Raw genomic sequence first — 14,763 nt, 5'->3', positions numbered from 1 at the left:
CTTCCAGCTCAGTGCTTCTTTGCTTGACATCATGGGAAGATCAAAAGAAATCAGCCAAGACCTAAGAAAACAAATTGTAGACCTCCACAAGTCTGGTTCATCCTTGGGAGCAATTTCCAAACGCCTGCAGGTACCAAGTTCATCTGTACAAACAATAGTATGCAAGTATAAACACCATGGGACCACGCAGCCGTCATACCGCTCAGGAAGGAGACGCGTTCTGTCCCCTAGAGATTAACGTACTTTGGTGGGAAAAGTGCTAATCAATCCCAGAACAACAGCAAATTACCTTGTGAAGATGCTGGGGGAAACAGGTCCAAAACTATTTATATCCACAGTAAAACGAGTCCTATATTGACATAACCGAAAGGCCGCTCAGCAAGGAAGAAGCCACTGCTCCAAAACCGCCATTAAAAAAAGCCAGACTATGGTTTGCAACTGCACATGGGTACAAAGATCGTACTTTTTGGAGATATGTCCATTGGTCTGATGAAACAAAAATAGAACTGTTTGGCCATAATGACCATCGTTATGTTTGGAGGAAAAAGGGGGATGCTTGCAAGCCGAAGAACATCATCCCAATCGTGAAGCACAGTGGTGGCAGCATCATGTTGTGGGGGTGTTTTGCTGCAGGAGGGACTGGTGCACTTCACTAAATAGATGGCATTATGAGGGAGGAAAATGATGTGGATAAATTGAAGCAACATCTCAAGACATCAGTCAGGAAGTTAAAGCTTGGTCGCAAATGGGTCTTCCAGATGGACAATGACATACTTACAAAGTTGTGGCAAAATGGCTTAAGGACAACGAAGTCAAGGTATTGGAGTGGCCATCACAAAGCCCTGACCTCAATCCCATAGAAAATTTGTGGGCAGAACTGAAGAAGCGTGTGCAAGCAAGGAGGCCTACAAACCTGACTCAGTTACATCAGCTCTGTCTGGAGGAATGGGCCAAAATTCACCCAACTTATTGTGGGAAGCTTGTGGAAGGCTCCCTGAAACGTTTCAGCCAAGTTAAACAATTTAAAGGCAATGCTACCAAATACTAATTGAGTGTATGTAAACTTCTGACCCACTGGGAATGTGATGAAAGAAATTAAAGCTGAAATAAAAATCATTCTCCCTACTATTATTCTGACATTTCACATTCTTAAAATAAACTGGTGATCCTAACTGACCTAAAACAGGGAATTTTTACAAGGATTAAATGTCAGGAATTGTGAAAAACTGAGTTTAAATGTATTTGGCTAAGGTGTATGTAAACTTCCGACTGTGTCTGTATATATATATATATATATATATATATATATATCATCTTTTTTTTTTACAGAACTTACTCTTGAAGTGGTAATAGTAGAATACACAAGGTGCAATTTCAAATTGGGTGGTGAATTATCAGTTTTCCTCTTGACATGTCAGTTATTGCAGACCAGAAAGCTATTTATTACTCTTCAGAAATGTCCAGATCAACTAGCCCATGTCAGGTCGTTTTTTTAGCCCAAAGATTTTGTTGTAATGTTTGAGTCACTCAAATATCACATGAACACACACAAGACATGGCAAATGTGTAGAATTGCTGGAAATGAGTTTTAAAACGGATGTCTTCCTCTTGACAAAATGTGTAGATTAGCACTAAATAAGCTTTAAACCCTCAAAATGTTCTTTCCACCATAAATAGGGGTGTAAACAGTGCTTGCTCCTCAATGCTGGAAAGGGTGCCTGAGTGTAATAGTTTTTGATCCCCTGATTTAGCAGACACTCTTAACCAGTGCAATTAGGGTAAAGTGCATTGCTCAAGTCCACATTGACATACCTAGTCAGCTCGTGGATTTGAACCAGCAACCTTTCAGTTATGGGCCCAATGGCTTGACCACCAGGCTATCTGTCAATTGAGTAGGAGCAATGTGATAAACATCATGAGAAAGTGCTGCTGCTGAGACTGCAGGGAATGCAGTTGTTTTTAACATCACCAAGTGTACTAGGAGAAAACAGAACACCAGACAAACTACTCTGCACCTGATCTGAAAGTGTTAACCCTGTCACCCGCCAAATCCAACGTGAATGCTGTTCATGGGAATCACAGTGGATGTAATTCCCATCTCTGCTGTGGTAAGACCATGGATGCGTCCCAATAATCGATACAGAGAAACTTCTTTTTAACCCATCCCTGCACCAATCCAATGCTTTTAGATTTGTGGGAAAGAGTGAACGAGTGCACACTTCAAGAGAAAGGAGGTATTATTGGGATGCACCCCACGGATTGTCACGTGTGGATCAGAGTGCCTCTCTCCTCTCCAACAGATATCGGACACGACACAATGAATCAATGGAGGCTTTCCACACTGTTATACCTTTTAAATGATCTGTCGGCATGGTTGATTTTCTGCCCGTTTTCTTCCCCCATTTGAGTTAAGTAGACAAGCAGAGCCTATTTCCACCCCATCGATAGATACATAGTATGGAATTTTTATTCCACAAGGATGTTTAAATTAGTCGAAATTTAACATTTTCTATTAACTGGATTTGACTAAGCTCATTTGGGGGAAATTGATTGTCCTCCATAAATGTGTTTTTATAATCTCTTTGTAATATATAATATATAATCTCTTTATTTTTGGCACGCAGGTGAATTTATGCTTGTCTTCTTCTTAAGCACTTAGCTTGGGCCTGCTGGTTTAAATTATGTATGGGAAAAAAGGCTCCCACTAAATGAAAAGCTGTGAAGTTTTTTTCAACTGTATGTGCTGTGTCAAATTCAGAGAGCAGTTCTCTGTTACAGTAGCCTCTCCTCACAGGCACTCAACAGTTTTACACTGCCATGTTTTTGATAATAAAAATTTTCAAATGTGCTAAGTTTAGCAAACAAAATAGTTATTCTGGAAAAATATGGAAACGGGGTTATTTACGCAAGTGTGCTTTACGCAGAGGAAAAAAGGAGGGAGGGTAGGAGGAAGTGATGTTACGAAACCGATGAACTAGCCTAATAATATAGATGCAATTGCTTTGTCTAGTGGTCCTAGGCCTAGTTACACAGTCTGTTTGCTGAATGAATGTGTGCATTTATGTGAGAACCGTGTTTGAGGACCATGTTGGATGACCAACCAGGAGACAGCAATTTACGAATTCTGGTCCCGCTACCACTTGACCTCTTGGACGGCCAGTCCAAGTGGATTATTATTTGTTAAGATGGTGAAGAAACATAAATATGTACAAAAAGGAAAAACACCAAAGGTTTTCAAAACTAAAACTAAAAAACTCATGAAAGGCCTCATGGCCAGCAAACAAACCCAGCAGCCTCAGGGCTTGCCAGCTGGGATACTGACTGACAATCACCATAATTGGCAGCACCAGTGGGGTATACTACGACGGAAGCTAGATCTACTCAGGATTGTATAAAGCTAGTCAGCTTCAGTCAGCTTCAAATTCCAGCTTAGGCTTCATCCATACTACGTAGGTGGATATTGATCATGCAGCTGCCGCTAAGTCAAACAGGCTTTTAACTGTGCGTGCACGTCACACATGGCTTGTCGAACTATTCATTGAGACAATGCCACATTTTCATTTTAGCCGAAATCAACATGAAAGAAAAGTTATCTTGCAATTTCAGCAGGTTATGGCGTGTTAGAAGTGCCGTCTTTTATTACTTATCGTTAATGCCGTCTTTGATGTGCTTTGGTGTGCTTATCAATGCACAAGCACCTTTCTTCCCACTCCTCTCGATAATAGAATTGTTTTAAGTTTTACTGTGCTTGAACTTTCAAAATGCATCCTGTCAAAATGTGTAATAGGAGAGACATTTTCATTTAACTGTTTTTAACACACACAAAAAAACATTTGGTTCATAAAATATTTAATCAGTCGTCTTCCTCAAAAGAAGAGGATGATGACGCAATCTTTGCAAGAGGGATGGATTCACTGTTACTGTAATGCTAAAGATTACCCGTCTGGTTTAAAGATGCACACTTTTATTAGTTCACTTTGGACCAGTCTTACCAACAGGGGAAGCTGTCAACAATATTTCTTCATCATTTTTTAAACATAATTTTTTAAACAAACTTTTTTCCTAAAGTGGATTCAGTACACGCCACAACTGCAACTGTCACTAGACCTTTGCGCTAGGAGGGCAAGGCGACATGGAACATTTTATAAAGCATTTCACTCTGGTCGATATCAGAGTGAGCAGGAAGTCCTGTTTTTGCATGTTTGGCATTTAGCACATCCTGGCAGTGGCTGGCTGGTCTCACGCCGATACAGCCAGTACAGAGACTTTTTAGTTTGTGACCGTATCTCCGCTGTGAGTTAGGCCCCAAGGTAACAGAGGTGTCCACACTTCTTACTGGACAGAACCCACATTTCGCCATGTCAGTGCTCAGCAGACGCCTTATGTGATTTGACATCTCGCCACCTCAAGTGGAAACGGTAGTCATGAAAGGAGTTGGGATTGTGGGTGTGGGTGTGTGTGCGTGCGTGTTAGGTGTTTCACTCTTATATTCTCACGCGGTGTCTCCCGGTTGGACCGGCCTGAGTGCTGCCTGGAGTTAGAATCAAGACTGTGATTATCCGATCAACAGGCTTAAGGCTCGACATGACCACATGTTCAAAACGGCTTTCCCAGAGCATGTGGATTGACCTGTTCAATTCTTTGAGGTGGTATTCTAGAACATGCTTGGTGCTTTTTCTAACTGATGCAAGGGTAATCATAGGTCTGGATCTGTATTGCCTCAAACAGTTGGCGCATTGAAACTTGCACCATTTTTTTTTTCTCCCTTCATAATGATGCATCTCAAAAGCATTATGGTTGCATGTCTCGATACTGTGATGTTTTATTCAAATACAGGGCCCCCTGCTAAGATACAATAAGAGACATTTCTATCCAGTTTTCTGAGCACAGATGCCACATTCGGAAAAACCATGGCAATTGACCTATTTCTTCTCGCACCTCTGCTTTAAGCTTCGATGATGGCGGCCTCATCGTGGGGTTGATGGGCCGTGATATCATCCTGTTGAGTCCATATGCCTGTGTGAGCTGTACTTACAGTACACTACCCCGACTCCTAACGTTTGCCTTGTGTACACTACACACACACACACACACACACACACACACACACACACACACACACACACACACACACACGCACACACACACACACACACACACACACACACACACACTTCCAACAGTCTAGAAATTGGGTGAGATTATATGAGCAGTGTAGATTAAATAAGTCTTCAACACATACAATTAGCTCAGCTAGAGGGGGAGCTAGCTGCTAGCTGGGTGCTATGGATGTATACAGTGTGGAGTAGTAGAGGGGCTAACTGTTTTCCTCTACAGCAGCCTCGCACTCTTTTCACCCCTCTGACAAAACCAGCACTTCAAATATGGACATGGGCGTTACACGCAAACTCTCATCTCAATGAGTAGATGGGGGGGTTTCTCTCTCCTCTTTTTCAGTTTATATTCTTTTTTCTCTTTTTCCCTATTTGTCCCGTAGAAACACATGCATGTGTCGCCTTGAAGCACCATGCAGGGATAATTAATTCTGCCAAATTTTATGAATGTTTTCCACTGATGGGGGAAACAGACGGTGATGGAGGAGAACAGGGGATGGGGTAAGCGAGGAGGGGGGGTGTGACTCTTTGAGGTGTTGCTTGTATCGACTTCCACTCACCCGAGGAGAAGGAGTGAGAGAAAGGAATGCTGTGATCATTTTTTTGGTGCCTCTCTGTCACGAGGATTCAGAGGTTGCCGCTAAGACTTCAAAGCCCCCGGTGTGCCAGGGTTAAGTGTGTTGGAAGGTGGGTTTTGGGGGACGCCTGGCTCTAACAAGCTTATCTCGCCCTTTAAATCAGTTTGGGGCATCAAAGTGTTGGGAGCTGGCTGTGCCAGGGGCGGTCGTCTTTTTTTGACTGCTACCTATGACCGCAAATACAGGTTCCCCTTCAAGCGTGCCTTTGTTTTGGTGGCAGACTTGACAGGTTGGCCAGCATGAGACTACCTCTACGCTGTGCTCTGCTTGGAGGGTAATCGAGCCTCACAATGCAACGTGTCATTCCTTCTCCCTGAAGTAGCCACAGCCTCACCCATTCCTTTAGTGTCCCTTCATGCATAAGGCTGTTTGCAATTGCTGTAATTATAAAAAGAGAGGTTATTTAAAGCCCCATTTATAAGTCCCCCCCTCCCAAAACAGACATGAACACTTCATTAAACAAAGGGGTGAAGCATCTGTACAGGTCTGGTTTTGAAGGAGGTATCTCTGTTTCAATAGAAAACAATGTAAGCCAATGTGTATAATTACCTACATGACATCATGGTAAAGTGCCCTTGTACCAAGATTTTAAATTAGGACCATAACTGTTCAACTAACATACTGCCTCAGAGAGCCAACCCTTTTTATGTTGTTTTCAGAACCCCAAGAGCTGGCTGCTTACTCCATATTACATAACTCTTGTTCTATAAGAGCACAGAAAGATTGACAGCAAGCCATGTCTCTGGCTCCCTATAAGTCAGGGACCCAGGCCTGAGCCTGCCTGCTCTTCCAAACAGATGTCTACAGTGAAAACCTCTTTGAATCCCTGGAGAATGTCTGTCAGAACAGGACTGAAGACCAGCTCAGGAGCAATCTCCTGGCCTCATGACAGATGTTGTGGAGATGTGGGCTCATGTGCACCATATTTGTGTGCTGTGTTTGTGCATGTAATAATGTATGGGATGATGTACAGGCGAGGGTCTTGAGAACATGAGAGAGCGAGAAGCCTCTGTGTTTTGGCCCACATTTATCACGTTCTATATAGCAGTCTTCGGTTCAATTCTGAATTAAGTTGTAAATTGTTCTTTAATTCCAATTTAATTCTTGAATTTGAATTGGCCACACCCCACAGGGAATTGAATTTGATTTAAAGAAAGTAGATTTCAATTAAGTTCCATGAAATTCAAATGGCTTATTTATTCTACACATCACTACTGTATACACCTGTTTATTTTTACATTGTGTCAATTTTACTGCAGATCAAACACTGCAATATGAAAGGGAGCAATCTAACATTTCATGACAATCTTTGAATTATAATCCAAATAATATTTAAAATGGTATGTATACTCTTTGCAATAATAAGTGGCAGATCCTTTTGATAAAAGATTTGTCAAATGAATGAGACTTTCATGTTTCATGTATCAGTTGAATTGCTTTGAATATAATTATACTTCCTTCAATTCAAATTAATTTCAAATTCTGCTTCCTGTGGGGTGTGGCCAATTAAAATTCATGTGTTGAATATAATTAAATTCAGAAATGTAGGATGACATATAGGCTCCTCTGTTTTGTAAATCCAGCTCAGGAAACCCAGATCTCTATCTCGCGCTCTCATTTGTACGACCTCTCTCCTTTTTGACCGCCTCTCTTGCTCTCTCTTCACCCCATGAAGGGGATCGGTGTGCATGGATCTAGCAAGACAGTTACTGTACCGTCAGGGTGTTATTGACATTGAGCCAAATCAAGAGCAGACTGGATCATTTGTGGTTATGGTTTCAAACTATGTCATGGTTGCCATGTTGTGTGTAAAACATTCCCTGTTGCCAGTCATGCGTTTGTATTTATGAGCTACGAATGAAGCCTTTGATCCTTAAGCCATGAATTTAAGTGACCTTTTTGTTGGCATGTGAAAGAGATTCAAATGATGTTACAGAATGGACAGTTTGTGCTCTTTGGGATGCAGCCTGGGATGATTAGGCATTCCACATGCACACATTGGGTTGTTTTTGTCCTCTGATTCAAAGCTATGCTGATTCATGCTCAATTATAAAAGATGAACCGAAAACGCTCATAATTCTGCTCAGACATCTCGCTTGATCTCCCTAAATGCACCCGTTTTATACTCCACGGAAACCCATCTCATCATGGACTGCTCTCAGGTTCTTCCACTTTAGATTCAAATTATTTGTAATTTTCTGCATTATGACTTCCCGTACATTACTCATTGAGCATAATTAACACAGAATAAATGTAGGGGAGCTAACCCTGACAATCCATTGACTTCATTCCATGGAATCCTGCATGGGCTTGGTAATAGTGTGCATTCTGTACACACTAGTCAGAAACCTGCACTGTTGTGTTAGCTCTAAATAATTGAACTTGGAGAAAACTGAGCATCTCTGACACTTTTGTTAAGCTGAGTCAGAGGTGATAAAGTAAAGTTTTTCTCTGTTTCTATCTCTCTCCCTCACCCTTCACACTCTCTCTCACTCTCGGTCTCTCTCAGGTTGACATGCTCCTGCCTACTAAAATTACCGGCATCATCACCCAGGGGGCGAAGGACTTTGGCCATGTCCAGTTCGTGGGCTCCTACAAGGTGGCCTACAGCAACGATGGAGAGAGGTGGCTCGTATATCAAGATGAAAAACAGAGGAAGGACAAGGTGAGCCGTCCTCACTCCATTAACAGCACTGCTTTCCTATGAAATGCATGTAACCCAAACCCTGCATGCCATCAGTAGTGGAAGGAACGGTATCCACCAAAACCCAAGCATAATATTAGTAGATGTAAAAGGCCAACGCTATTTTGACATGCGGTAAAATCCCAAAGGAATCCAAATAGAAATGTTAATTTTGCAACCAAGAATTGAATCCAACTGAAAGAAAAAGTGAATGAGTGGGAAAAGCACAACGAGGAGAAAAAAGACAATAAATGCCCAAGCGAACAATCAAACACAAAACAACAATTGACAGAATGAATGGAGAAATGTATTGTGCTGCTTATAGCTGTCAAGCTCTGACCCAGTCTCATCGCTCTGTGTTGAGCGCTGCATCTTCCCGTCTCAGGCTCCAGCACAGCTTGCTGAGGCCTCTCTCTGACTTTCTCTTGGCATCCTGGATCAGATAAGGGCACGTTGTCTAGCAGTCCTGGTCGGCATGCTGCCTGAAATTGTGTTTACGGTCCTTCAACAGAGTACACGTGACCATTCCAATCGCCCACGCTAGCAAACGGAAAGGGAAGGAGGCTGTGACAACACTCTGCTGTCAGAAGAGCAGCAGCATTACTGGGCCTGTTGTTTTAGAGGAGGCCTGTTTACTTTGCTGCTCTCACTGGGTTGTTTAATGATAAGGATTTCCTGGAGCTTCTGCTGATGATGGTCAGAGCAGGGCTAACCTGGGAGGAAACACACCTACACATAGACCTAAAAACATACACACACACACACAGATCTCTTGATTTATGCAAGCCTTTAAAGCACACTGGCAGCTTATCTTTCTTTAACAGGCTACAGTGAACTAGATTCTCCCAGAAGCATGAATCCACAAAATAAGCATATGACAAGTGATCAAATTAGTTTAATACAGTAAATTGCTGTCTTTTTTCATATGCGGAACAGGGTGAAGATAAAGATTCTAATATATACAGTGCCTTCGTTAAGTATTCAGTCCCCTTGACTTTTTCCACATTTTGTTACGTTACAGCCTTATTCTAAAATGGATTAATTCGGGGGGGGGGGTTCAATCTACACACAATACCCCATCATGACAAAACAAAATCCGTTTTTTTTAGTATTCAGTACTTTTTAAGTACTGTAGTGTTTTGTGTTTTGTTAAAACACTTTTGGCAGCGATTACAGCCTTGAGTCTTCTTGGGTATGACGCTACAAGCTTGGCACACCTGTATTTGGGGAGTTTCTAACATTCCTCTCTGCAGATCCTCTCAAGCTCTGTCAGGTTGAATGGGGAGCGTCGCTGCACAGCCATTTTCAGGTCTCTCCAGAGATGATTCGATCAGTTTCAAGTCCGGGCTCTGGCTGGGCCACTCAAGGACATTCAGAGACTTGTCCCGAAGACACTCCTGCGTTGTCGTGTTGGAAGGTGAACCTTTGCCCAGTCTGAGGTCTTGAGCACTCTGGAGCAGGTTTTCATCAAGGATCTTTCTATACTTTGCTCCGTTCATCTTTCCCTCGATCTTGACTAGTCTCCCATTCCCTGCCGCTGAAAAACATCCCCACAGGATGATGTTGCCACCACTATACTTCACAGTACATGTCGCTTGGCATTCAGGCCAAAAATGTAATTCTTGGTTTCATCAGACCAGAGAAACTTGTTTATCGTAGTCTGATAGTCTTTAGGTGCCTCTTGTCAAACTCCAAGCAGAATGTCATGTGCCTTTTACAGAGGATTGGCTTCTGTCTGGCCTCTTTACCATAAAGGCCTGATTGGTGAAGTGTGGCAGAGATGGTTGTCCTTCTGGAAGGTTCTCCCATCTCCACAGAGGAACTCTGGAGCTCTGTCAGAGTAACCATCGGGTTCTTGGTCACCTCCCTGACCAAGGCCCTTCTCCTCCGATAACTCAGTTTGGCAGGGCGGCCAGCTCTAGGACGTGTCTTAGTGGGTCCAAAGGTCTTCCGTTTAAGAATGATGGAGGCCACTGTGTTCTTGGGGACCTTCAATGCTAAAATGTTTTTTGTCATTATAGTGTATTGTGTGTAGATCGATGAGGAAAATGTTGTATTTAATACATTTTATAAATAAGACTTAACGTAATAAAATGTGGAATAAGTCAAGGGGTCTGAATACTTTCCGAAGTCACTGTATATATGATGGTGGCTTGTTACGACACATATCACCCTCCAATGGGCACACATCAATTTATGCCAACATGTACAAATACATCTTCAGTTTAGCGGCCCATGCCTGAAAACACTTCTCCATCCGCCGCTCAAATGCCTCGCTTGAGGAGTTTATAATTTCAACCACAAGATGATCTTTGGATGTGGGCCACCGCTTACCGAGTGTGAGTTTCAGCCAAGCAATCTCAATTTTAAGTACTGGAAGAATTCCAAGCGTTTGGCAAGCCTGGCAGGGCCGAGAGAAAAGTGATAAAATATACACTGTCAAGATCATAGCAACCTTTGTGTTGAAATCTATAGTTCCTCCTCAGGATTTGTGGCCAGAAAAAGAGTACAGACTGAGAATACAGTGATACTATAATGATGCTATTCATAGGTAGTGAAACAATAAAATATGCAATTCACAAAAAAAGCATCCTATGTCCTATTATCCTTACTCAGGTTCTACTGCATCTTTTAGAGCAAGGCCTGGGGGGATATTAATCAGTGTGTCCCAGCACAGAGCTGTGAGGAGCTTTCCAGATATAGGACCTTTCAAGGTGTTTCCGCCTCTCAGTCGAGTGGAGCAGGTGATTAATGCTAGAGGACACATTAGGCTTCCGGACTCCAGAGACTTTTCCTGTCACGCCACAGGCTTGGAGAGGTTGGCCTGGGCTAAGAGATCTGTCTGTCTGTGTTTCTGTCTCTGTCTATAGATTCAAGCATGAGTGTCTGTGAGAGAGAAAATCTGAAATACAGTGTTTGTGTGTGTACAGTATGTGTGTGTTTTTATGTGCACATTCATGCATGCATGTTTGCGCGCAAGACAGAGAGAGTGTGTACGTTTGTGTGTGTGTGTGTCTCAGTCTGGGTGGGTGTCTGGCTGGGCACAGCATTGTACATATTCTCCTCAGGTCTCTCCCCTCCTGAGCCTGAGTGTGGCAGAGACTGCAGGCAGTTAGATCTAGATGACGAGTGGAGAGGCCTCTGTCAGCATATAGATACTCATGGACACTATAACAATTTATTTATTTATTTATTTTATTTTATTTAAACTTTATTTAAGTAGGCAAATCAGTTAAGAGCAAATTCTTATTTTACACTGACAGCCTTCCCTGGGCAAACCCTCCCCTAACCCGGACGACACTGTGCCAATTGTGCGCCACACTATGGGACTCGCGATCACAGATGTTTGTGATACAGCCCGGTATCACACCAGGGTCTGTAGTGATGCCTCTAGCACTGAGATGCAGTGCCTTACACCGCTGTGCCACTCGGGAGCAAACCAGGGACATGCAAGCTGTCACTCACTTATATGTTGCATGTAGTTATAGAAATACTGTTTATATTAAAGTTTGGACACACCTACTCATTCACGGGTTTTTCTTTATTTTTACTATTTTCTACATTGTAGAATAATAGTGAAGACATCAACACTATGAAATTACACATGTCCTAACCGAAAAAGTGTTAATCCCGTTAATTTAATCAAATGCTTTTTCTGTGTAAATTGTTTAAAATGTTAAAATACGTGTCACATTACACATTTAGCAATGACAAAATGCATTTGAAACTTCAGGCAGAGTAGAACTTTTGTATGACTTAATGCAATTATTTTATCAATAGGAGTGGGGGAAAAAGTGCTTGTTAATTGACAAGCACACCACAGCATACCAAAGACGGCATTAACAATACGTAATAAAAGAAAGAAATCACTTCTAATACGCCATAGCCTGTTGAATTTGCCAGATGACTCGGATTTCATTTTTATTTCGGCAGAAATGAAAATGTGGCACTGGCTCACCCATGGATTGATGTTTCAGCATTTTCTCAATGAAGAGTTTGGCGTTTGACTAGCCACATGCAACATGAATGCGCGGTCCACAACCCAGCTCGAGCAGGCTTGAGTAAGCGGCAATTGCACCATCAATATCCACCTTCGTAACATGGATGAAGCCTGAGCTGGATTGTGAAGCTAACTGAAGCTGGCTAGCTTTAGAATACCCAAAGTAGATCTTGCTTGCATCGTAGTGCACCTCTTTGGGCTTTGTCCTGACCACGTGATCGGACTGGGAAAAACTCTGGGCCCTAACGACAGGCTTTATATGCCCTACTCACCATGCTCAGTTAGAACTGCAGTAATTCTAGAGCTCTCAGCAGCAGACTCTCATGATATGAGAGCTATTGCTGGTCATACACAGGGCCCCAGAAACGCCATTGAGACGTCACCCTCCCTAGAGGGGGAATAAGCTCCGTTTGTATTAGCGATTTGAGGAATAATTTGGGAATTGAGCAGCCTGAAGTGGCTATGAAGTGGCTTTCAGTGGGAGGATAATGCAGACATTCTCACTGCTCTCTTGTTTCAGTAAGGAGCAGAATTATTCGAGTGGAAATGCACTGCGGCTTGTTCAAGTGTCATTACTTCCCTCAAATCCTGTGCACGATGAAGAAGAACATGTCAATCTATATCACAAATGGAATGTTTCACTTTTCAGACCTGCCAAACGTACAGTACATACCAGTTAGAGTAACATCATCATTTAATATCCCTGGGTCTTGGGGACCATCAGAATGCATTTTGTAAGAAACGTTTTTGCTCCCTGGTGGGGGCTCCAGGAACACGACTGAGAAAGCCTACTTTCCATAGAAAGGATTCTGGTTGAACGTTTTCTCGGGGTCATAGTTGGCTAATTTCAACCGCTCAATGGCAGAATGTTTTCAGCACCTGCTGGGGTCCGGCCCACTGGTTTTACATTTCACATAACGACGATGCCGAGTCCCATTACATCCCAATTAGATAGTCATAATCACACTTGTTTAATTGAAATGATCATGGACTTTAGCTAAGCTGTCCCAATAGGTACATATCATTCTACTGTTGATTAACCACACTTAGGCACAAGGCTTTTAATTATCAACAACACAGTATACATCCCAATACGTCAATTATGCTTGTTTATATTGGAATATGTCATGCTTGCACGTTTAACTACATATCAACAGTGAGATTGATCATTTGCTTCTGGGCCGTAGTTTTGCATGTCTATTGGGTCTTGTTGGATACTATAGCACTAAGAATGGCCTGCCGTGAGGCAAAGGACAAAAGGTCGCTAACTCCGCTGCCATGTGTTTTCTACGGCCAAAAAGCACAGGTCGTGACCATACCTCCTAGCATTATGGAATGCCCTAACCCTAACCCTAACCCATCAGAATTATGTAGCCTACACAGCATGTCCATCACTCTTTGTCTTCTTCTAACCTTTGCTCTTTCTATCCTTTCTAATCTCACTTCTGTGCATAATGAGGCTCACATACACTAACAAGCTTGCTGAGATATGTGTGGGTGTTCAAGATCACCATTAATTTAATCTCATTCCCACTGTCCTTCCTTTCGCAGGTGTTCCAAGGAAACTTTGACAATGACACGCACAGAAAGAACGTGATAGATCCGCCCATCTACGCCCGATTTGTCCGGATCCTTCCATGGTCGTGGTACGGAAGGATCACTTTGCGTGCAGAGTTACTGGGATGCACAGAGGAAGAGTGATCACCCTTCCTCCTCATCTGTCCACCTATCCCCCTCTCCCCCCTTTAATACTGGATCATCTATCCCAGATTCAGTGTTTCAACATAAACTGTGCAACCTGTAAAAATAAATCATTTTCAAATGGATTTTTCAAGAATATGTGTTTGGTTATGATGGGTTGCTGTTTGATTTAAACCTGCCCTTGTCCTGGTTTTGTCCCTTTTTTGTTTTCTTATTTTTGTGGTAAATGTCTTTTTATTCCTCTCCAGATTTTTTTCCCATCATGTTTGGAATGAACCCGTAACATATTTGATGGGAGGGGGCTGGAGTGTGGAGAGGGGAATCACACTGTGGTTTAAACATATTGCCCTGGAAGCTACTGTACAGTGTCACTTTTTAACAAAGAAAACGTGAAACCTGTCTATCATGCTTCATTGGACATTGTTAACCCCACTGAAACTTATTTCGGAACTATCCCAAAAATCATTAAACTATCACAACTAAATACTACAGTGACAGATATATATTTACTTTTGATTATAACACCTCTTCAAGCCAGGCTTTTAACATTACTGACAATGTAGGGCAAATAAAATACAATAACAATGCTCAATGCTGTTGTATTAAATGTAAAACACTAAATAATTG

General features: G+C 42.3%; 1 protein-coding gene across 1 annotated transcript in view; it reads left to right on the top strand.

Moving 5' to 3' along the window:
• LOC120063523 (EGF-like repeat and discoidin I-like domain-containing protein 3) overlaps nucleotides 1–14,136 on the top strand; it is a 249,839-nt gene extending 235,703 nt beyond the window's left edge. The window contains exons 10-11 of the mRNA XM_039013893.1: nucleotides 8,262–8,417; nucleotides 13,987–14,136. Coding sequence (XP_038869821.1) covers nucleotides 8,262–8,417; nucleotides 13,987–14,136 — 306 coding nt within the window. The remainder of the gene's footprint in view (nucleotides 1–8,261; nucleotides 8,418–13,986) is intronic.
• The last annotated feature ends 627 nt before the right edge of the window (nucleotides 14,137–14,763 follow it).

The sequence above is a fragment of the Salvelinus namaycush genome, chromosome 18, assembly GCF_016432855.1.
Source record: "Salvelinus namaycush isolate Seneca chromosome 18, SaNama_1.0, whole genome shotgun sequence".
NCBI lineage: Eukaryota > Metazoa > Chordata > Actinopteri > Salmoniformes > Salmonidae > Salvelinus > Salvelinus namaycush.
Note: the sequence above shows the minus strand (reverse complement) of the source record. Positions and strands in the feature narration are given on the sequence as shown.